The sequence below is a fragment of the Pomacea canaliculata genome, linkage group LG4, assembly GCF_003073045.1.
Source record: "Pomacea canaliculata isolate SZHN2017 linkage group LG4, ASM307304v1, whole genome shotgun sequence".
In the NCBI taxonomy this organism is placed as follows: Eukaryota; Metazoa; Mollusca; class Gastropoda; order Architaenioglossa; family Ampullariidae; genus Pomacea; species Pomacea canaliculata.
This window is the reverse complement of record NC_037593.1, coordinates 33,924,320-33,946,150: the sequence shown is the minus strand read 5'-3', so window position 1 is coordinate 33,946,150 and position 21,831 is coordinate 33,924,320. Positions and strand designations below refer to the sequence as shown.

The following is a 21,831-nucleotide window of genomic DNA, read 5'->3' as shown; positions in this document are numbered from 1 at the left end:
CACTCTTGGTACCCCGTAGTAAAGGAGTGGACGCAGGCAGGACCTGCATGCATGCTGACTGTATATAATATTTATATATACATGTAATAATAATGTACTGCCGGTGCATAGATGAATGAGTTGACGTGGAATAATCTGACTAAGAAGTCAGTGGGTGTTGTGTGTGTGGAGGACTTGCCTCACCAGTCAGTGGTGTGGGTGTGGCACCAATGGCACCAGCTTGTTAGCTTTAGTCAGCGACCTTCTTTTGGAAAGTTTGGCGATTACACCTCTTTATCAGTCCTCTACAGTGAGGTTTAGGAAAAGCGAAAACACAAAACAAATGGCATTGCTTAAGACTGTCAGGTATAGAATGTTTGAGTGGTGTCTGGTGTTAATTGTTGATACGGTGTTTGTTATTCTCAAACTGTCCGTGTCAAAGGTCACGTCAAGATGGCGGGAAACCATGTTTGAAAGGCACGTCAGGTGATTTCTAACGTTTGTCAGTAATCGCCTTGAAACATACACTGAAAGTGATGAATACTTACACATGGACTGAAATCAGAATTTTAACAGCGTACTGACTATAACTGTCACAAATGCTCCTGTAGATGTACATGGCGTAGTGTGTGAGTTATAATTACTGTTGCAGACTCATTCGCCATTTTACCACGAACTTGTATTACGCGTCCATGATTTCACCTGTCACCGCCGTATTAATGTTACTGCTAGCAATTATGATTTTCACATCAAGGGCCCGATCATTAGTTGAGTTATTATTAACTTTTATTAGTTGAGCAAGATTTTCTTGGCCGACTTAAATTTACTGCTTACTCATACATTCTAAAGCTTTTTAATTGTAGTGCTTTCATTTTAGTCTTACGGTCTGTTGCTAGAAATAGAGATCTGTTGGTTGTACAATACGTGGGCATACAGATAATGAAGTACATTTGATTGGGCGGTCTTCAGAAAAGAACCTGTTTCTTTGCAGATATAGTGTGTGACGGGGAATACAGAGAATAATCAATATGGCCAGTCACAAAGAGTTTAAGATTGCAGGGCTGTCTGTCCTGTTTCCTTGTAAACCATACCCATCCCAGTTCAGCATGATGGACAAGGTATTTCAGTAAACGTTAGCATTTTCAGCATACTGTAACATAAACAAGAATTTAGAAAATACATTTTTGTATCTTAATATACTAATTAATATGTATGGGAAAAGCCAGAAGAATGTATCCATTTAGGTTTATAATGGGTTGATTTAATGAAAGTTTTATTGTGTTAAATGTTATGTAAGCTGAATGTAGATATTTCCTCTTTAAGATTACATGTTTTGCAAATATATATGTATGGATTACTTGAAATATTAATGTAGGAATTACTTGCAGTGCTTTTATTTCTAGATCATAAACTGATTATGTGGGAGGGAAGACTTGGATGATAAAAAAAAAAAAAAATGATTTTTCCACTTTTCTATTTGGTTAATTTCACTGGCTAAAGACTAATGCCAAAGTTTGAGTTTGAAAAGTTTGGAAAAGAATAAAAGATAGGTATCCCATTTACTAGGAGTTTAACCCCTTTCCTTGGAGTTTTGTTTCTCTGCAATAAAGTTCTCTTAACCTAGTAAGAACAGCATATGACGTGGGCTTTGGCAAAGTCTTAGTTGCTTGATGTAACTTCTTGAGTCTTATACAAAGCAAGGCTAATTTATAACTGTAGATTATACAAAGCATTGAGCGTCATCAAAACTGTTTGCTGGAGAGCCCAACAGGGAGTGGGAAAACGTTGGCTTTGCTGTGTTCCACCCTTGCCTGGCAAGCAGAGGAAAAAAGTGAGTCTTTAAAGTCTTACAGTTCTTCTTTCTTTACATCAGAATTTAGTATTTTTGTTTCTTTCCACATTATCGGTATCCAGTGCAAAGTTAATGATCTGTTTTGTTTTTCTTTTTCTATCATGCTCACTTTTGAAAATTATTTGTTGAAATTGGGGTCACCTTCAGAAGTCTTGCCTGAAGCTTTTATTTTTATGTTAGGTGCTCATCTGACCAGTTTTTTTCATGTTTGATTATCTTAATGTAATCAGGTTTTTGTGTTGGCTTTGTTGCATCTTCATGTTTGGCTAAATCTATAACTAATCCACACATGCACACACACATATACACACTTCCAAAACAAAGCCATCAAAATTTGGTAGCAGATATGTTTAAATCACGATCTCTCTGATTTACACCAACAACATTTGGGCATTGCCTTCCATATAGCATACACTAAACACATTGAACCACATATTTTCACTTCTACGTTAGACTCTAGGCTAAGGGACTTTTTAACCTTTTATTTTATTTACTTTAAAATGTACTGTAATGAATAGTATGGATTTTACAAAGAGTTTACAAATGTGTTGTAATTTGATACATAAATGATATGAGAGAAATACTTTATGTGACAAATATCAAGACAGGCTATGTCAAAGTGACAAAATTTAAACAAAATGTTCCCTGAGGGTAAATAACAGGAAAATACTTGGTTGAATCATTATGACCTTTGTAGATACCTGCACATGCATGGGAGTTATAACTTTAAAGTGAATTAACAGGCACTTGAGGTCAAACTTTTAGCTTGTGTCTGGGCAGAATGGTTTGATCCAAAGGAAGGAGGTAAAGAGCACACACGGGGATAGCAACCTTTGTAGTCATTGTTCGCTAGTTGCTTCCAGTTGCTAGTCTGACTAGACAAGTATACTCACCTCCCTCTGCTGGATTGAATCTATTCTTGCCTGCCAGACTGTGAAGGTTTAGTCTTTAAGATTTCATAAAAGTCCTTAGGACGAGTGTCTGATGGCAAAACTGCTATTTGGACATCTCTCTGCTGAATGTAGTGCAGCCTTCTTACTACCTATAGAGACATTTTACTCTGCTAAATGTAGTAACCCTCATTTCTCAAGACCTTGACAGCCCAATGTCGTGAGTGCTGATTTTTGTTGACTTGTAGAACATCAAGATATTTGCTGCTGCAGCTGCCACTGTCAGAAAGAGACCAGCTCCCATTCAGATCAAGTTTCAGAAGCAATCATGAACAATAGCAGCTCTGGCAAAGTAGCTGGTAATCTCACGACTTTGACTATGTCAGAATATAAATCTGGGGACTGTACATCATCATCTGTGCTTTGTGGCACACCTTCCACCAGCAAAGAAAACTGCATTGGTATGTCCATGTTAAAAATTGCTGGTTTTTATTTTATTTTTTTTTTTGACACACGAACTTTTAAACAGTTGCTATTTGGCTGTCTTATAGCTCGGGCCATTGCTTCTTGACTGTGGACAAAAGAGAGTGATTTCTTTCTCCATGCTACAACATGTTTTATGTTTAAGAAAGTGTTAAATGATAAAGACATGTGTCACAGTATCAAGGCATTTTATCAAATTACAGTAAAATTGTGTAAAAAATATGACATGCAGCAACAACATTAAGGCATTTTATCTAAGCGTTATTTATGCTGCAGTTATCAATGATGACTCAGATGAAGAGTTTCGTCCCCTTGCAAAATTTCGTACCCCAGGGAAAACCAAGGTAAGTTGTCAAGACTTAAGAACTAATATAATTATCAAGGCCAACAGTTTTAGGCAGCTTGATGTGATAGTGCCAGGGAGTGAAGACAGACAGGCCTTTTACATCATTATTTTTATTTTATTTACAGCCGTTCAGAAAGAGAGATTGGAAACAGATCAGCATAGAATATGAAGATGACTCGCCTGCATCCACTAAAAGTCCTGTGGCTGCTGTCAAGAAACCATCAGTAGATCCAGAAAGTACATGCAGTATAACCAGGTCTGAAGAAAATGCAGGCTCACAAAGCTGCTCCAGTTGTGCCTGTACCAAAGGAAGCAATAAAGTAACACCAAGACGGTAATCATTCACTTTCTTTATCATGTACAATGAAGTCACACCAATTGAAGAATTGTTCAAGGAATTTAGACATACATGTATGTGCTTATTTTTTGAAACAGGGTTCCCAAAATTTTTTTTGGCACTCGAACACATAAGCAAGTGGCACAGATTGTCCGCGAACTGCGAAAAACAGCATATCATGATGTCTCGTACGTAAACTTTTTTGGGATAGTTTTTCTCAGTTTCCATGCATATTATCACTGCAGTAAAATTGAAATGGACATTTGTCTTTATTTTGCCTTTCTCGAAGCTATACAAAAACATACATTTCATCTGTTTTTTCTGTAAGCATTACTCCAAAACACAGTCAACTCACTGCTTCTAACCCTTTCTGTCTCTCACTCTTTTCTGTTACATATCCTAATTAGTCTGTCTTCCTGATCTATTGATTACTTTGTACATGTTGACCTAGTTTTTGTGTCCAGTGCTGACCTTCATGCTTCTGTCTGAGCATGATTCTCTGCTCTCTCTCTCTCTCGTTATATGTATATATTTTGCACATTGTATAGTCCATTCGAAAGAAAAGAGAAAAAGAGAGTCACTTAAGCTTGTTTGAGAGCATACTTTTGCTATTCCTGAATAGATAAAAATGACTGTAGATATAAACATTTTAATTCAGAATCCTGCGTTTGCTTATAACCCTTAGAAATAAAATATCACCTAGTTAAACTTTGGCTGACCTCTTGCAGAATGACAATTTTAGCAAGCCGAGAACACACATGCATCAATCCACAGATTGCCAGCTCTGTCAACAAAAACGAAGGTTGTAAAGATCTACTAAAGGTAATATTTTTATGGCGGTTCAATTCGTTTTTCAGGAGATTATTTATTTATATTATTTAGGCCCTTCGCCCCTCCTGGGACATAGGCCATCGACTACAGTCTTAACTGTTGTCGATGTTTTGGTAGCAAGGATTTGTTTTACAGGGTGGGGGTGCTGGCCCCACGCCCAACCCTCCTCCTTTTTCAGCCGGGCTTGGGGCCGTCCTTGGCGGAGGGCGGCCAGCCCTGTAAACAGATGCCATGTGCAGAGAAAGAACAGCATGCCCGAGATGAGAAATGAACTCAGGGCAGCCAACCTTCACTGTATTGGTGACAGGCGCTAACAGCGCTAACCGTTGTGCCACCGGGCCGCTTTTTTCAGGAGATGGTAAACTAGAAAGGGAAGGAAATTCTGCCTTGCATTAACAGAGATCAGCATGATGTGGAATAATGTGTTTAATGTGGAGAGTGTAATAATGCGTTTAGATGCCAGTTTTGCTTTTTGTTAACGAAGGTTAATATGTGACTTTTCAAGTTCTTTAGATCTAGCAGAAAATGGATGTTCTACTCTCAGTCCATATTCAGATCTTCTTAAATGTTAATTTTGCTTTGGATGTCATGAAGTTTTATCCATGTGGCTAAAGTTATAATCAAGTGATAGCCACATGACTAATGGTAAGTATTGCAAGGAATATAGGACTGTTGGGGTAGCCAGGTGTAGATAATGTCTACTGTTGTGTATTGTATCTTGTTGTGCATTGTATTTTGCTGTGTTTCACAGATGGTGTGTGTTACAGGATGTTGGCTGCAGGTTTAAGGACAGGGTGATGAAGTACCAGTCCCAGCAAGCCATCAAATACTTAGGGCTGTCTACAGCATGGGATTTGGAAGACTTGGTGAACCTTATGAAAGCCAAGAAGGCATGTGTCTATTTCTGCTCATGTGTAGCAATGTATACATGAGTGTACCTGCATATAGTGAAGCTAATTCAGACACTGCTGTCTTTTTTTCTCTTTTTTTGCTTAAGCCATTTTGCAAACCTATTTCTTCCGTTCAGTTCAAGAAATTGAGTTTTTAATGCTGCAGGCTTGTCCTTACTTCTTGTCACGGGGACTGAAGGATCAAGCGGACCTCATCATTTGTCCCTACAATTACCTGGTGGACCCTCTCATTAGAGAAGGTGTAAGTTTGTTACTCATAAGCCTAAGCCAGGAGGACAGGTTCTTCATGACCCAACCTAGAAAAAAAGTTTTATATTAGGATTTTATTTTTATTTTTTTACATTCTGTTTCCCATTCTCATGGTCTGATTTCTCTATCTTATTTCTTTATCCTACATCTTATATATTTCTATATTTTATTTTAAGTCATGCTGCCAGTCCTTGTTATAATGTAATGCCTGCTCTGTTTAGATGGAAATTAGTCTGAAAGGGCAGATTGTGTTGCTGGATGAGGCTCACAACATCGAGGATTCTGCTAGAGAAGCTGCCAGTCAGAGCATTACGCAAGAACAGATCCAGAGGGCGCTGCAGGACATGGACACACTCAGTAGGTCTTTTATATATATATATAAAATGGGTATTAAAGAGATCATATGTTCTTCCATTTGTGTAGTGTGTGGATATGTTCATCCATGTAAGGGAACAGTAAATCCTCTTTTTCAAGATTTGTCAAAATCAGGTGGTAACTGTACAATGTGTTATCAAGTTCAGTGAAGTGAGTGCTTGCTGCGATGTATGGTGTGTTATCAAATTACTATACTTAAAAGGCCTGACTGTTGTCTGTTGCATAAAACTTAGAAGATTTTGTGAAGGATAAATAGAAATGCTTTTCTTGCAGTGGACAATGGTATACGAATCGCTGATATTTCCAAACTACGCCAAATGGTAAGCATGTTAAGATTTAGAAAATTCATGCTATTTAACCTAATTGACATTTTGATGTCAATAGTTACAGATCAGAACCTTAAGCCATCTTTAAATGTCCTGTCATACCTGTACTTTGAGTGTCTAGCTTCATCAAGCATGTGTAATCTGTTTTAAAGACTTTTGTCTGCAATCTCACCAGTGTTTCAAGCTTGACAGTTTCATCAGTAATAATGGGTCGTCCCTAACACATTGCGACTTTGACCAATCATATCGTTTGTGGAGTGGGTTTGACATCATTGCTCAGCTCCAGCACGTCGACCTTGGCCCTCAGAATTTCCAGAATCTCAAGGTGAGCATTGGATGCTGTTAGAAACCTGCATCAGTTAACTACCTACATTTTTGTTCCCCATGATCAAATTAGTTAACTCTTGCGGTGCACTTGCTGTTGAAGTCACACCAGACACGTGTATTGTGCTTTTATTAGTTTTTTAATTCATTAATGCTTAATGGTACACAAACAAACAATAGCTCATTTTAAAGCCGAATCATTTTTTTATAAGTTACTTTCCTTGGTGTGTAGGACAGGACATTTAGTTGTTTTCAAATTTTAAGTTCTTTGTGATATAGTGAGCAAAACGTGATAGAATATGTAGGTCAATGTTCTCCTTGTTTTCTGTCAGTTTTGTCAGCAGAATCAGCTGAATTACTGTATATCTTGTGATTCCTGATTCTGGATAATATATATTCAAGTTAGGATGAAAAAATGTTTACTTGTTTGTATCAATAACTGGAACTTTTTACATGTTTACCAAGTTTTCACAGTGGCTCTCTTTCCAAAATACAAATCTGAACGGCATTTTGGGGTATGCTGATGTATATGAATTTTCTATATAAAAAAAAACTTAAACATACCACTTCCTAAAGAGTAAACAGTTAATTTCTGCTAAATGTGATATTTAAACCTAAATCATAAATTATAGCTTTGTGACATATTGTTATTTTTGTATATTTTTTTAAAAAATAGAAAAAAATGTGATGACTATTGGAGACATCTTGTCTGAAAGAGAGGTGACCGCAATGAGTTAATGATTTTGAGACCAGGACTCAAGCATTGGTCAGGGGTAAGTTTGAAGGTCATGATTACTGTGTGCAGAGTACACTTGCATCCATTAAGGCCGAGGAAACAGAAGAACGTGCCAACCCTGACGGTCAGCAGCGTGCTCTGAGCTCAGCCACTGCAGGCCTCCTGGAGCAGTTGTTTCTTGCCCTGCACTACCTGTACACTGACAACATGAAATATGCAGAGGACTACAGGTGTTGTGCTGATGGAGGCCTCATTGTTGTGTTGTTGTACACTTCTCCTTCATTGGCAGTTTCCTGTGCATAGGCTCCCTGTGTGTTGATATTGATAATATGTAAAATTAAGAGGTCAAGTATGATTAACTTGAATTATCTATCAGAAATTTTTATCCAGTAAAAAGTCCAGGACATCAGATGACATGACTCTGCTATCCAGATGTTATGACCTCTGCTGCTAACACTTGAACTGTTTGCCGTTACTCTAGTGCATCTTGCTAGCAAAATGGAGGATGGGTAGACCATAAATGTTGAATGTTTATCGTCTCAGTTTTGTCATTACCTCAAGATTCTAAGGACTGTGTACAGGGATGTAGGACAATCAGTACAGTCTTCATTTAAAGTTGATTGCTGCATCCCAGGGAGAAAGTTTTCGAACCTTTTAGAAATTAGCTGAACACCCCAAACACCATTCATGATTATAGATCATTTTTCAGATCTGCCTAGTAATTAAAAACAGAAATAAAAAGTCTTATGGATTCATGTAACTTTTGTCTTCTTGAACTGTTGCAGAGTTTCCATTGTCAAAAATGTGCGTTATGCTGCTGTTGACTTGGTAAGTTGGCTGTTTATACAATGTACTGTGGGGTTGTTTTTTTGTTTGTTTTTTTTTTTGGGGGGGGGGGGGAACACTAACTTGTGATTTAATCTTGCATGCTCAGTGGTCACTTATCTTGCTGTTTGTTCGTGTGCAAGTGAATGATAATATTCTCACAACCATTTTTCTTTTTATAAAGCCCGGGATAATCTTTGCTTATTGATCTGTAAAGATTAATTAATGTTCTGCTGTATCAAATAGAATTTGGATTCTTGTGTCTAAAGGAATAAAGACACTATGTCAGTAATGTTCGGCTGTTGTGTGTTATTTCAGGATGGCTCTTGGCTGAACTCCAGGAAGAACCACAGAGGTATGGAAAACACTTGAGTATTAACAGAATGTAGAGATGGAAGGTTTAATTCAGAGGTATGGAATGTAGAGCTGGAAGATTCAGTTCAGCATTGATATAGCTTTGCGTTGAGATGGCGCTGCGTTGCTGAACATTTTGCCTGAAAGTCAGCAGTAATGGGAATGAGAGCATAGGAAGGTCACATTGTGAAAGAAGTGATTAGGGCTTTGTTGTGAAATCCTTATCATTGGTATCAACAAAACAATCAAAAGTTTAATTTAAAAAATGAAATCGCCAGTCATTTCAGTTTAAAATGTAAATCATCAAGGAAAAGAAACAGAATAAGTAAAGAGTAACATGTTTCCAATAAAAATACTTCATGTGTGAGGAATCTAACCATGTCATGAGAGTCATTGTCAGATTTTGTGTTTAACAGGAAGGAGGACTCAAGCTGTGGAAGTCTTCACCCTCAACTTCTGGTGCATGAACCCTGCTGTGGTGAGTATCATTAGATCACATCTCTTACAATACATAAAGCCTGCTGCGATGAGTCAGTAGATCCCCACATTTCAAAATCCATGAACATTGTTATTGTATCAGTAGGTCCCATTCTCATACATCATGAACCCTGTTAGGATCACAAAACCTCATGCATATCTTGCAGTGGATGAAACACTAGAAGTTGTGGGTGGAAAGCCTAAAGAATTTCTTCCTACATTTTACAGCATGCTTTGTACAGGGTTTCTCAGACTTTTCCTGTTGCCGCACTGTGATCCTGACTAGTGGCACTCTGTCACCAGTGGATTCCTTTCAGTCAGAGCTTGGCCTGCCTTTCCCCATCGTGCTGGAGGCAAACCACATCATCCGAGATGAACAGGTGCAGTATTCTAAAATGCTTTCTAGAACTGGCGTCATGCTTCTTCTAAATTTGGTTGAGGTAAATTAAATGTGCAATTTGCTGTCACATCTCCACTTGGATTTACAAACTTGTGGAAGACATGCTGGAAGAACAGTGGGTGCATGCATGCGTGGGTGAGAGAGAGAGTGGGTGCATGCATGCGTGGGTGAGAGAGAGAGACTGCAAAAATTCTAAGATGTAGATGAGGTATAGAAGTACAACATATCCATATTTGCTTAAAATTGGGACAAACAATGTAAGACCGATACAGACCTTGTGTCAGACCTTCCTATAAATTTGAGCATGGTGCATTTTAGGTTTAGTTATGCTTGTTTTCTAAACAGTACATCTGAATAACTGCAACATATATCACAAGACTTTCCTGTTTTAAAAACAGTTTTGTCAGTATAAAGTCTTTTATTTGCTGTCTTTAAACATGTGTGGTAAAAGAATCCAAGTCAGCATCTGTGAAATGTGTGGTACCGTGAACAGAAAACAATCCAGAAACATCCTCAGATCTTGGACACCAGATGGATCCATGGTGTTGTGCTTTGTCCAGTGCAAGTGGCCTGATGCTGTAGCAGTGAGGGAAAGTGCATCCTTTGGCATATCAAGAAATCTCTGTTTTAGGAGAAAACAGCAGTCTTCCAGTTTTTTCTGAAAACTTTTAAGAATGTAGAATATTATTGAGCCAAGAATAGAGTTGATGGGTAAATTGTAGCTGTGTAGGGGATAAGTTTTGATCAGAAAAATATCCCCATTTCATGCTAACAGGTTTGGGTTGGAGTGATAGGTCAAGGTCCTGATGGCACATCACTGCAGGCTGTTTACCGCAACATGGAGACCTTTGGCTTCCAAGACCAGCTGGGTCAGCTGATATTAGGCATCTGTAAGGTCAGTAAACTCAGCACCGCCTCAAACCTTTCTGGATGTTTGTAAGGTCAGTGTCAAAACTTTTCTTTGCAGTTGTACAGTGTTACCTAAAGCAGCTTTTCATCACAGTAGTTGTGAGTTCTCTCAACATATTAATTCTGGGAAGTTTTTCATTTTCAGGCTGTGCCGAAGGGAGTGCTCTGCTTCTTGCCCTCATACAATGCACTAGACAAGCTGACAAGCCGCTGGAAAGTAAGTGGCGATGGAATGATGGTGTCTGTTGTGCTGCTAGTTTTGGTCTTGCACTTGGTTTTCTTGGAGGACAGATAAATCTAACTCATCTTTAGGTACATGCATACAGGCAGTCCTTGACTTACAATGTTGTTCCATTCCTACATCGCGTTGTAAACCGATTTTCGCTGAAAGTCGGAATATACTGTAAGCACTTATCCTATCCTAACATCTATCCTAACACAGTAATTATAAAAAAGCATATATAAAATACATTTAATTCTTCTGCCACGCACACCAAACATGAAGTTGGCATTAAGACGTTTACGACGCAAAACCACTTAAGTCGAAACAAGGCCTTGTACAGTAAATGGGAGATGTGTCGTAACCACGAAACATCGTGACTCAGGGGCTGACATAACCGGAGGATGGCCTGTATATACATATATGCTTGCATGTACAAATTCACAAGCATGAGGCATGCATAATCTTGGATATAAAAGTTTGTGTGTTTACCACCAAAAAAAAATTTAAAGAAGGGATCTAATGCCCAAGTATTTTAAGTTTGCTAAGCTTCTATGCCAGGAGAAGGCCAGAAAAAAAAAATGAAATCCATAAAATTCTGTACAAGTGATTTTTGCAGCAAACTGGAATATGGGAACAATTTCAGCATCATAAACATGTAATGAGTGAACCTCGTGGTTCAGACAAAGTGGACTTCGACCAGATTTTGAGAAGTTTCTACAAGACTGTCAGTGAAGGTCAGAAAATAGGTTTTCTTCTGCTCTTAAACTAGTTCATTGTCTTAGTGCTAAAAGCCTCACAATAATTTGGCTCGTCAATGAGTTATTGTTCTGGTTTACAGATGATACAAGTAGCTCTTGTGATGGTGCTCTGTTCTTTGCGGTCTGCCGAGGCAAAGTCAGTGAAGGGATGGACTTTGCTGACAACTTTGCTCGAGCTGTGATTACGGTCAGTCTGAGCAAACTTAAGTTTGCAATCTAGACTAAGCTACATTGTAGAAACCAACTGGCTATGTATGTACAGGCTATGTACATATATCAAGTCTTGGCACTGAATATGTGTATGAGCTCGCCCATGTGTGTGTCTCTTTTGCATATCTATTCAAACAAAAAGTAAATTGAAATATATTTATAGAAAAATTGTTGAAAAGTTAACAACTCTAGCTGATACAGTGAAACTTTTTTCAGGTGGGAATTCCATATCCAAACTTTAAAGATGTCCAGGTAAGTATACTCATTGCACTGCTTCTTCAAAACACTGAAGTGTTGTTTATTCTTTTATAGTTCATTGTTATTTGTTTTCCTGTCCCTCGTATGCTGTCCATGTTTCGTTCTTGTTCTTAAGAGCATACTCCTTAGCAGTCTGAGGATGTGCTTTACACATTTTGCAATTATTATTAAGCGCAGTAAAATATAGCGAAAGATTGCAGGTGAAGAATTCAGCAAGAAATAACAAAATCATGTGGAGTTCAGAGGATTCCATAATTTGGTGTTTCTGTCCTTTATCTGCAGGTTGATTTGAAGCGCAAATACAATGATCGGTATCAGTCTTCACGACGATTGTTGTCAGGGAATTTGTGGTATGAAATCCAGGCTTTTCGAGCCCTCAACCAGGCTTTGGGAAGATGTATCAGACACAGGTAGCATAACACATTAGTTTCTATCACTGGCTGCTTCCTTTTATCAACATGTAGGAATCACAAATAGGTCATAAGCACTTAAATTATGTGGTACTTTTATCAATCCATAGGAATCACAGAGTTGTCAACCACTAGATTTTATACAGCATTTTTTTTTTTCTTATTCTGTGTTATTGTAGTTTTAGAAATTATTTTGCAGGTGTGACTGGGGTGCCCTCATTATTGTGGACGACCGTTTTGTGAAGAACACACAGAAATATAGCAGTGGTGAGGTCACAGGTTTCTGCATGTACAAAAATAATTCTTTAGCAACCTTCTTCCAACTCTTAGTCATTTTCTTACAAAGAAAAATTACAAAAAACAAAAATTAGCTGGCTAGACAGTTATGATCTGGGTTTGTGGGTTTTGTGAGGCTTGTTAGTTGATCATGAGATATATTTTCTGGATGCATGACCTTTCAATTGTTTTTCTTCCCATGAGGTATGAATGACTTTCTGATCTGGGAACTTTTTCAAAAATTACTTTATAGGTGTGCACATCTATGTATACCTGAGTATTTGTATATTTATGCATATGTAGGTGTGTACTTGTCAATGTATATACAGAAGCATTTAGGTGTGCACTTTGTACATATATAGGTGTGCACATCTGTGTATTTGTCTATGTATATATAGATGAGTACTTGTTTATGTATACACATATAGGTAGGTACTTGACAGTGTAAGTAGGCATAAAGGTCTGCACATAGATGTGTACTTGTCTATGTATACATATTTAGGCATGAACTTATCTATGCATAGTGTTCCCCCCCCCCCAACACACACACCTTTTTGTATAGGCCTATAGGTGTACTTGTCTATGTATACATTATAGGCATGGTGTATACATCTCTATGTATACATATATAGGTGTGTACTTGTTTATATTTACTGAGTGTGCCCATGCATCTGATCACACATGAAAGTAATAAAGACTGTTTGCAGGCTTATCAAAGTGGGTGCGGCAAAAGCTTAAGGTACACCACAGCTGTGACTCTATGCTGGTGTCTTTGCAGCAGTTCACCCATGCTCGCTTGGAGCAAGAGCTAAAGGACAGGTCAGTTGCTTTCATTTTCCTCTTTCAACTGATGAGATGACAAAGTTGACAAAATTCTCTAGGATCTTCTCACTGAGGACAAAACTTGTTTAATCTGATTTTCCTATTGAAGACATGAGTTTTATCCATTGACATATGTACAAGATTTTGTCATGTACAACATGACCAGAGTAACTTGATAAGCTGCGTTTTAAACTGGCCTGATCTTGCAGCACAAACATCCCCATCTTGCCAAAAACTTCTGAGACAGTCACACCACAGGCAGTTCATATTCCATCACCCCAAAAATTTTGTCTGTGCCTCTGACAGGATGAAAGATCCATCTGCAGTAGTGGACAAATCTCACATCAATGATTCAGATTCCAGCTTGTGGGGAGTTGACAGTTCTGCCACTGGAGTTGCTCAGTATGCTGAGTTAGGCAATGAAGGCCCTTCTGCAGGTGGAAAGCCCACGTCGATGCTACAAGTCCTGTCACTGAATTCTACTACTGTCGCACCAAAAAGTTCATGGTTTGTATCTACAGATGGTAGCCAGAAACAGACGGTGGAAGCCTTTGGCGTGGGCGTGCAAACCAAACTGGCCCAGTCTTGGAGGAGTAATACTAAGGTTGCAGTAAATGACCAACTCTCAGCACAAGCTGCTGCTCAGTCTCCCAAGATACCAGTTATTCCAGGAGTGAAGTCTTCTTTGAGTTTCACCATACCCAAGATGCCAGAAGTGCCTGAAGGGAGAGTTTCTTTGAGTGCGGTGTGTTCTCCAATGTTATTTGAAAATTCAACATCATTAACATCGCCTGAAAAGACAGACACGAGTGATCTTTCCTTGACTGTGTCACTAGCCTCTGCAGCAGCAGCAGTGAACCAGCAGGAAGTGGTCACATCTGCAAACACCACTGCTGATTTGAAGAAAACTATTGCAACAGCTGCGACCAAGTGCTTGACTGTAAAATCAGCTTTTGAATCATTTGAAGGCATAATGACAAAACATTGCCGTCCTCTATTTCTTAAAAAAGACACAAAAATCGGGCTTTCTAATATATCTAATGCCAGTTGTTCCAGTGAAGTAGCAGTAGGCACCGTGTGCAGTCCATCAGAAACTTCAAAACAGTTGCTAAATACAGCTGGAGCTGTAGAAGCCTATGTGTCAAAGTCGTCATCTTCGCTTGCAAAAACTGTAAATTTGAATGGTGTACGACCAGTGTCTCCCATGAACACTGAGAACATCAGGGTGAACAGCAGATCACAGGTTGCTAAAAGGAGAGCTGGAGAGCTTCAGGAGAACGTTGACAGTGGTGGGGTGGTACGCAGACTAAAGACGCGCAGACGCAGTTCCACCATAAGAATATTGCGAAACACTCAAAAAGACATTCTAGATGACATTACACAAGTAAATGTTACATAGGTCAGTGTCACAGTGCAGTTGTTTTGGCAGTAAAGTAAAATGCAGTGTTTTATAACAACACATGATGCCATTTATTTCAAAATATTTCATTATTCCAAAGGAGAAAATAGATTGTATTCAAGCATGGAACCCATATGTTTATAGATCACACATCAAAATGAATTATTCAGCATCTGTTGTCTGTTAAAAACATGAGCTATCAAAAACACATGCTTGTGTCATGAAAGTTAATTCGCACAATTAAAAGCAAAATTTTATCCAGTAAACAGTGTTGGTCTTTATGTAATTCTTTTTTGTGTGGTCAATGGGAAATCTGAATCTTTAGTGCTAGTCACTCCTCAAACTATTGATTTATTGTGTATGTGGTTAGGTGTCACACTTTTATATTTTGTGAGGGTGGGCCTGTGGCACAACGGTTAGCACCTGTCACCTGTACAGTGAAGGTTGTCTGTCCTGGATTCAGCTCTTGTTTCGGGCACATTGTTCTTTGCATGTGGCATCAGTGTTTATAGGGTTGGCTGCCTTGCAAAGATGTAGCCTTAGTTGCTGGCTGGAGTAAAACACCTATTCTCCCCCCCACCAATGCTTTGTGTATGCTGTTTAGGTATCACACTTCACAGAGAAAAAGCTGTGATCAGAACAGTCACTAGAGGCAATTTATGCCATGGATTGTTTTCATTTTTTCTTCTATTTGAGAGTGAATTCATATTCTGTTCGAGAATTCAGGTAAATTTAGGTGTATTAATAAGTGACAAAGAATGCCCAATTGTTTAAATAACATCAATGATAAACGCACATTTCATGCAATATCTTTTTACTTGAGGGAAAATTCCAACATTTTTGCTGAAAGTTTTGAAGCACCTTCACACTCAAAAGATCTCCCACAAAGCAGTCTTATATTTCCAAATAATGTAGCAACAGTGAAAATCAACTTTAGATGTGTAACTCTCATCTCTCAAAACTCAAACTTGAGAGTGTTGACTTACATTCAAGATTAAAAAAAGTAACGGCTACATCCTTTATACATATTTCAGTTGTGAGTAAACGTAAATGCTTCTTGACCTCTGGATGCCAGAGATGAGACAATAAATCATATCAGTTAGCAGTTCATCTTTTGAGCTCAACACTCGTCGCAGTAAATAGGACAAAAATTTCTCATTTTCTGCATTTTTGTTGCATGTCTGCTGACTAGAAACAGCACTAAGACTTTTAAGTGGTGTACAGGTTCAGTACAGACAGATGATAGATATCACATCCTTTGTTCTGGGCTCCACCAGTCGTCAAACAAACTACTCATCAGGGTCAGCTTCAGTCATTTCTTCATCTGGAGCACACTACAGGAAAGGAGGTGGGGGTAAAAGGTAAAAGAAGAGAAATTTTTTTAAAGACATGATTTTTACTTCATTTTGATAACTTATCAAAAAATGGGCAAATAGTGCAAAAAAGTACATTTTTTGAAACAAGTCCTTAAATCTGTTGTGCTGTCTTGAAAAAACAATTTTCAGCAATTTACTATTTTCACATTTTGTGTTTAAGTTGACAGACCATGTATAGATTAGTTGTTTGAGAACCTTGATCTTGAAAATATCACTTACAAAATATTCCACAAAGCAGATTTGCCCATCTTCATTGCGAATCATGTACTGCAGGGACAGAAATCCACGGGCATCTGTCCGCATTGAAATGCGCGTTGACAGAGCTAAAGCTTTAGAGGATGGCCGCAACAACTGCATTTTGTATCTGCAGATACAAATACTTATTTTAAACAAAACTTAACATGGTGAATAGAAGGGAATCACAAAGCTCAAAGGGGAGTTGACCCCACAAGTAATAAACAGCCTCTGATTGTTGGACACCGAAATAAACTTGCACATAAAATCTTGTATCTTCAGTGGTATTATGACGTGTGTTTGTCGACAAGCGCATTTTGAACAGTCACAACAAAATTATGCTGAAATCCTTAGCATCTTATTTGGTAGTGTCATGGGTTACACAGAAATGAAATAATGAAATAGCAGGGAGTCACTTGTGCCTTAACAGTAAGCTGGACTCTGTAACCAGAGTTTTACCTGCTTCAACAATAATTTATCAAGGAAATGCCGCACCATAAAGCACAGTGTTATCTTACCTGCTAGACTGTGTCTGTGTGCACTGAAAGGCTTCCACCATGTCAGATTCTTTGAGGAATGATGACTGATACAGAGTTTTAGAAATGACAGTTGATTACACACATGCCATGTCTATACACAATGAGTCATACTCTATGACAGTTTATTACAAATACACGATGAGTGATTCTCCTTATATTCACACGGAATAGCCTTCAGTCTTTTCTCATGCACAGAAATACCCACACTTCAACATGTGCACACAAGCATGCCCATCTTCCTTCAGCATGCACATAAAAACGAGCTCGTGATCATTAAAAGGTGAAATTTATCAAAAACAATAAGGACAGTAAAAACAAAAAGGATTACATGTGTACTGCCTGCACTACCAAATGTTGAGAGCTGCAAGTAGGGGGCGTCGGGTGACATGAGAATCTGTAGCACTTCGCTTGTAACATCCAGCTCATTGAACACCTCTTTAAGGCATTCACTCTGGGCACAAATATGTTATACAAACTACATGTATGTACATAGACTTGCAATCACACCATGAAAGGCACAATATTTTTACAGAAATAGCAAATGATCACAGCCCACTGACAAAAATACATCAAATAAATGTTTTTCCAAACCACTATTTTTGCGGTAGGTACTTTCTAGTATATGCTCAGAAATGTGGGCATGTGCTGATGTTAAAGCAATATAAGGTTCAGTGGCAACAAGAGTGAAATGCAGAAAGACCACCAAAAAACTAATACAAACTAAATTTTCTTTCTTCTTGGACCATCTCGGTCCGGCATACACACCTTCATGATGATCTTGTTGATAACATTGGTGCTGCAGAAGTCAAAATCTAGCACTTCATCTGGGTCTAGAGTCTTGAGGCTGCAGTCAGTCAGAACCCCATCCTCCTCCAACACCAACACCAGGGGGCTGCCGTAGCCTGCATAACACATTTTCACACTTGTCGCTGTGTTTGGCCCTGTACCACTTCCAAATATTGTCAGACATTCCTATCAACCACAAAAGACCATAAAAGCAGTTCAAGGCAACAAAAGTAGAACAGTAAGCATGTTGATTTATAACAGCAAAATAATAAACACAATTAATTCCTTACATTTGTTTTACAGATGACATAAACTGTTTGCTTTCATGCAAGTAAACAAAATTTATAAGCTGTTTCAGTGATACTTATACTATTTTTCCATCTGTCATGCTTGATGACATGTCATCATCCTTTACAATAAGGCCTTCTGGTACAAAGATGAGACTGGCTATTCTCCTTTTCATCATGTCTAAGGTCATCTACTTCATAAAAAGCTATTAAAATTAAAAACTGAATAATCATTACTGTCAAAGATAATATCTCTTAAGCAAAAACCATACAAGTGTGAATATGAAACCACTTTTTCTAAGACAACCCTTGGACAAAGCCTGCTTTCACTCTGCCAAAACTTAAAAACCATCTTTGTATGGAGATCTGCACTCATATACAATAACTGGTACATGAGATGAAAATGGCAACAACCTGTATCTAATGCAAGGAAATGTAAGCAATAGGTGTCTGTCAGAATGTGTGCAAATCTCTCATTTATGGGCATTCATCTATTAAAAAAAAAAAAAAATAGCGTCATTCCAGTCCTTTACTGCAGCTGCACGACTGATTTTCTGTCACTGGAAAACCATGCGCACCAGAAAAAACTGTCAAGCAAAAAAATCCGTAAGATCATTATTTCTTTTTTAATATTTTGCTGGACTGGATTTTGGAACACTTATTCATGTGTCTTTTGTTGATCAATTCTTTTTAGAAAAATGAGCACTTATCAAGTATGACTGGACAAATGGGTTAGGGTTAGGAAAGAACTGCTGCTGCTCATGTATGTGATTAAAGAAGGGTGCAATTTACATGACTGAAAGCAGGATACAATTTCCTTTAGAACAGCTCACAATGCTATGACATTTTACAACCCTGGACAAGGGCTAGAATTTGGGTTTAAGTGAAGATTAGGGTTATTTTTGGTTTCAGGGTGCATATCAGTGTCCATAACAACTTGTGTCAATGCTAAAGTTGTTCCAAATGCAACCTTTAATATATTTAGTGAATACATGCTCATTAATTTTGTACTCACGATGAGAACGGATAGGTTGATTTTAAAAGTGACTTGGTCCTGCGTTAAGAGGAAGTGATGAAAAATAGCGGCCTGTACAAAAGCGTTAGCCTGAACGCATTTGGCATCTTCCACTGTTACCTTGAGACCTTGAGCTGTCACAAACACTGTTGCCATCTGTTAAACAGTTTAAATCAAGTTACAGGGACCACCTATCACAAACTGTTGAATATACATTATTATTCATGTTAGTGATGTATCAAATGACTTGCTCTGATATTTTCTGAAAGCGAACTAAAGACACAAATAGTTCAAAATGACTTTGCATTGTCTGTACTAACATAAAGTCCATATCACTTTTGAAACGCTAGCTCTTCATAGACGAGAAGAGGAGTTTGCCTCTTAATTGAAAGAACCAAAAAAATAACTTTTATTTAAAAAGAATTACATCTTTAAAATGGATGGCCTTAAGAATTGTAGAAACATTGCGAGCATTATCGAGCTTTGCCACAAAGATGTAACCACTGTCATCGTCTGGTTGCTGGGTTGACAACATGATGTTTATTTACACATTGACCGCCGCGCCATAACTCTCCTCACAGTGGCTTCCCTTAGAAGAGTCATTTTGAGAATTTGTACATATGGGAATGTGCTGACTGACGACTGCAGTCGCAGGAGAAGCGATCGTGTACACCTCCATGATCGCACTGTTATTGAATCACAGCTGGTTTTAAATACCAAACGGTACACTTGGCAGATTTAGACGACGCTAATGTCTACAACGCAACATACCAAAAGTTGCAAAGAAAGACTGTGACCAAGAGGGCTTCACTTCCCGAGTTAAATCGGCCTAGCCTTTACCATAATATTATCGTCCACCACACAGTCAGGGTTAGGGTTAGACCACACGGAAAAAAAGTGGAAGGTGTGCTGCATAAGACCATAAAATGATACCCCACCCAATTAAAAAAGGGCTCAAATCAACCTCACAATCACAGGCTAGAAACAACACACACATGCTTAGTATTGATTGTATCATGATCAAGGCATACCAAGTTACCTATCAATTTATGCCAGTTCTAGTTCCTGCATGCAGGATCAATTAACAGACTGAGGCTGTCTTTTGATTTTTTGGCCGTGCATCTTTTGAATGGTGCCGAGTGCAAATGAATGAAACACGAATGCGAAAGTCTGGTGCATATGAATGTGTTGTGATGTTATTTTTATCTAGCTGCCCCGAATTTCCCTCTGACACAAATAAAGTGTTCTCTTTTCTAGTTCCCGCACAAAAGGCCATAATTACAGACTTAAGTTCCCATGCAAGAGAGTCATATGACAGTCTTTTTTCTCCCAATGAATTATAGAAGGATGGAAAGACTACCTGCCTCTGTACTGGAAGCACATTTATATCAGAAAGAATAGATGCACTTTAGGACAGGTACCGGACAGAGAAACTGCTCACTGTCTCAAAATTGTGGCAGAAAGAACAGAAATAGGCTTGAAAAAGTGGAATTTCCTATGTTTAATCAGACAAATTTATTCAGCGCATCTCTGCTAAACTCAATGCACTTTACGAAAAGAAAAAAAAAAAAAACCAAAAACCCAAAAGCAACAGACAGAAATATAAACCAAAAAAACAAAAACAAAAAAATCTTGCCACAGAAACACTGCAACAGAAATTTAAAAGTAAGTTTTGAATGAGCTGAAGGGCATGCTTATGCTTATTGGCAACAGTTACAATGTGTAGAGGGCCGGACGTGTCAGGAGACGCGTCACGAATTAGCCTAATTATAAGTGGGCGGGGCTCAGTGAAAGCGGACAGTGGGGGAAACCTTTCTGTCCGTTTTAACGACTTGACAGGGCGCCGTGACTTATAGAGGGGATCGAGAATCAGAGTCGGGGTTGGCAGATGTAGTAGGTACGGGAATAGCGCAGTAGTCAGTAGTAGCGTTAGTATTAGAGCGATAGCGTCAGGCACAGGTAGATTAGGTGACGAGTAGTCACGTGTCTGCTTAGTATATAGTTAGGGGTAGATGTTTAGTCGGGGCCTTTCTTCCCAAACACATTACAGTAGCAAGTCTGTGGGGGCCCGTTCTACAAGAACGTATTGCGCTGAACGGAGACAAGAGACAGCGCTGACTTCTGGACGATACAAGCAGCCGTGGCCATTGTACAAGCACGTGTAATAAAGGTTCGCACACCCGCTGACAAGTTCCTGCCTTTTGGTTGAGTGTTGGACTGTTGTTGCAACCATACAACCCCACCTTACCACTCGGTTACAAATGCACTAAACTCAAGATGCCCAGCATAAATGTTAATTCATGTCCAAATGGTGGCAAAAACAGCAAGGCACATGCTATGTTCCATGGCTGGCATACATCCACATTGCCAGTTTAGATGTTGCATCAACGCAATAGCAGTAAACAAAAGTACACAACATAACACACATATTGTGCCCAGAACATGCTTGAAGTCAAAAAGAAAGTTGAAAACTCTGAAAAGAAAATCTGCATATAATATAAAGTTAATGCCTTCAAGAAAAATGGGAACCCCCCAGGCTTTCTGCTTTGTAAATTTATTGATAAAACCTTGTGCCAAAAACTTGATAACATGTTCTTGATTACCAAGGATTTGTAAAAAAGTACTATGTTCATG

At 38.5% G+C, this 21,831-nt stretch overlaps 2 protein-coding genes across 6 annotated transcripts; one reads left to right on the top strand and one right to left on the bottom strand.

Annotated features, from left to right (window-relative positions):
- The first annotated feature begins 420 nt into the window (after positions 1 to 420).
- On the top strand, positions 421 to 16,294 carry LOC112562257 (Fanconi anemia group J protein homolog). 5 transcript variants are annotated; one of them, XM_025235369.1, is made up of 27 exons: positions 421 to 456; positions 971 to 1,097; positions 1,699 to 1,810; positions 2,970 to 3,182; positions 3,481 to 3,548; positions 3,676 to 3,884; positions 3,986 to 4,075; positions 4,616 to 4,709; positions 5,486 to 5,608; positions 5,775 to 5,870; positions 6,100 to 6,235; positions 6,527 to 6,573; positions 6,755 to 6,904; positions 7,709 to 7,869; positions 8,425 to 8,467; positions 8,783 to 8,819; positions 9,235 to 9,296; positions 9,538 to 9,675; positions 10,471 to 10,590; positions 10,750 to 10,821; positions 11,444 to 11,561; positions 11,666 to 11,772; positions 12,012 to 12,047; positions 12,336 to 12,463; positions 12,663 to 12,730; positions 13,447 to 13,558; positions 13,868 to 16,294. In XM_025235369.1, exons 2-27 carry the CDS (start codon positions 1,008 to 1,010, stop codon positions 14,958 to 14,960), a joined length of 3,723 nt encoding a protein of 1,240 aa, XP_025091154.1. In that variant the 5' UTR covers positions 421 to 456; positions 971 to 1,007; the 3' UTR covers positions 14,961 to 16,294. The 5 variants fall into 5 exon arrangements, with proteins under 5 accessions (XP_025091154.1, XP_025091153.1, XP_025091157.1 ...); XM_025235368.1 differs by having other exon boundaries at positions 427 to 465; XM_025235372.1 differs by having other exon boundaries at positions 427 to 465; positions 13,918 to 14,074.
- Positions 15,639 to 21,796, bottom strand: LOC112562261 (cell cycle checkpoint protein RAD1-like). Its single transcript, XM_025235384.1, has 7 exons — positions 19,625 to 21,796; positions 19,198 to 19,353; positions 17,875 to 18,081; positions 17,438 to 17,560; positions 17,089 to 17,153; positions 16,556 to 16,700; positions 15,639 to 16,294 (listed from the first exon to the last, which is right to left on the bottom strand). Exons 1-7 carry the CDS (start codon positions 19,730 to 19,732, stop codon positions 16,250 to 16,252), a joined length of 849 nt encoding a protein of 282 aa, XP_025091169.1. The 5' UTR covers positions 19,733 to 21,796; the 3' UTR covers positions 15,639 to 16,249.
- Between the last annotated feature and the right edge of the window lie 35 nt (positions 21,797 to 21,831).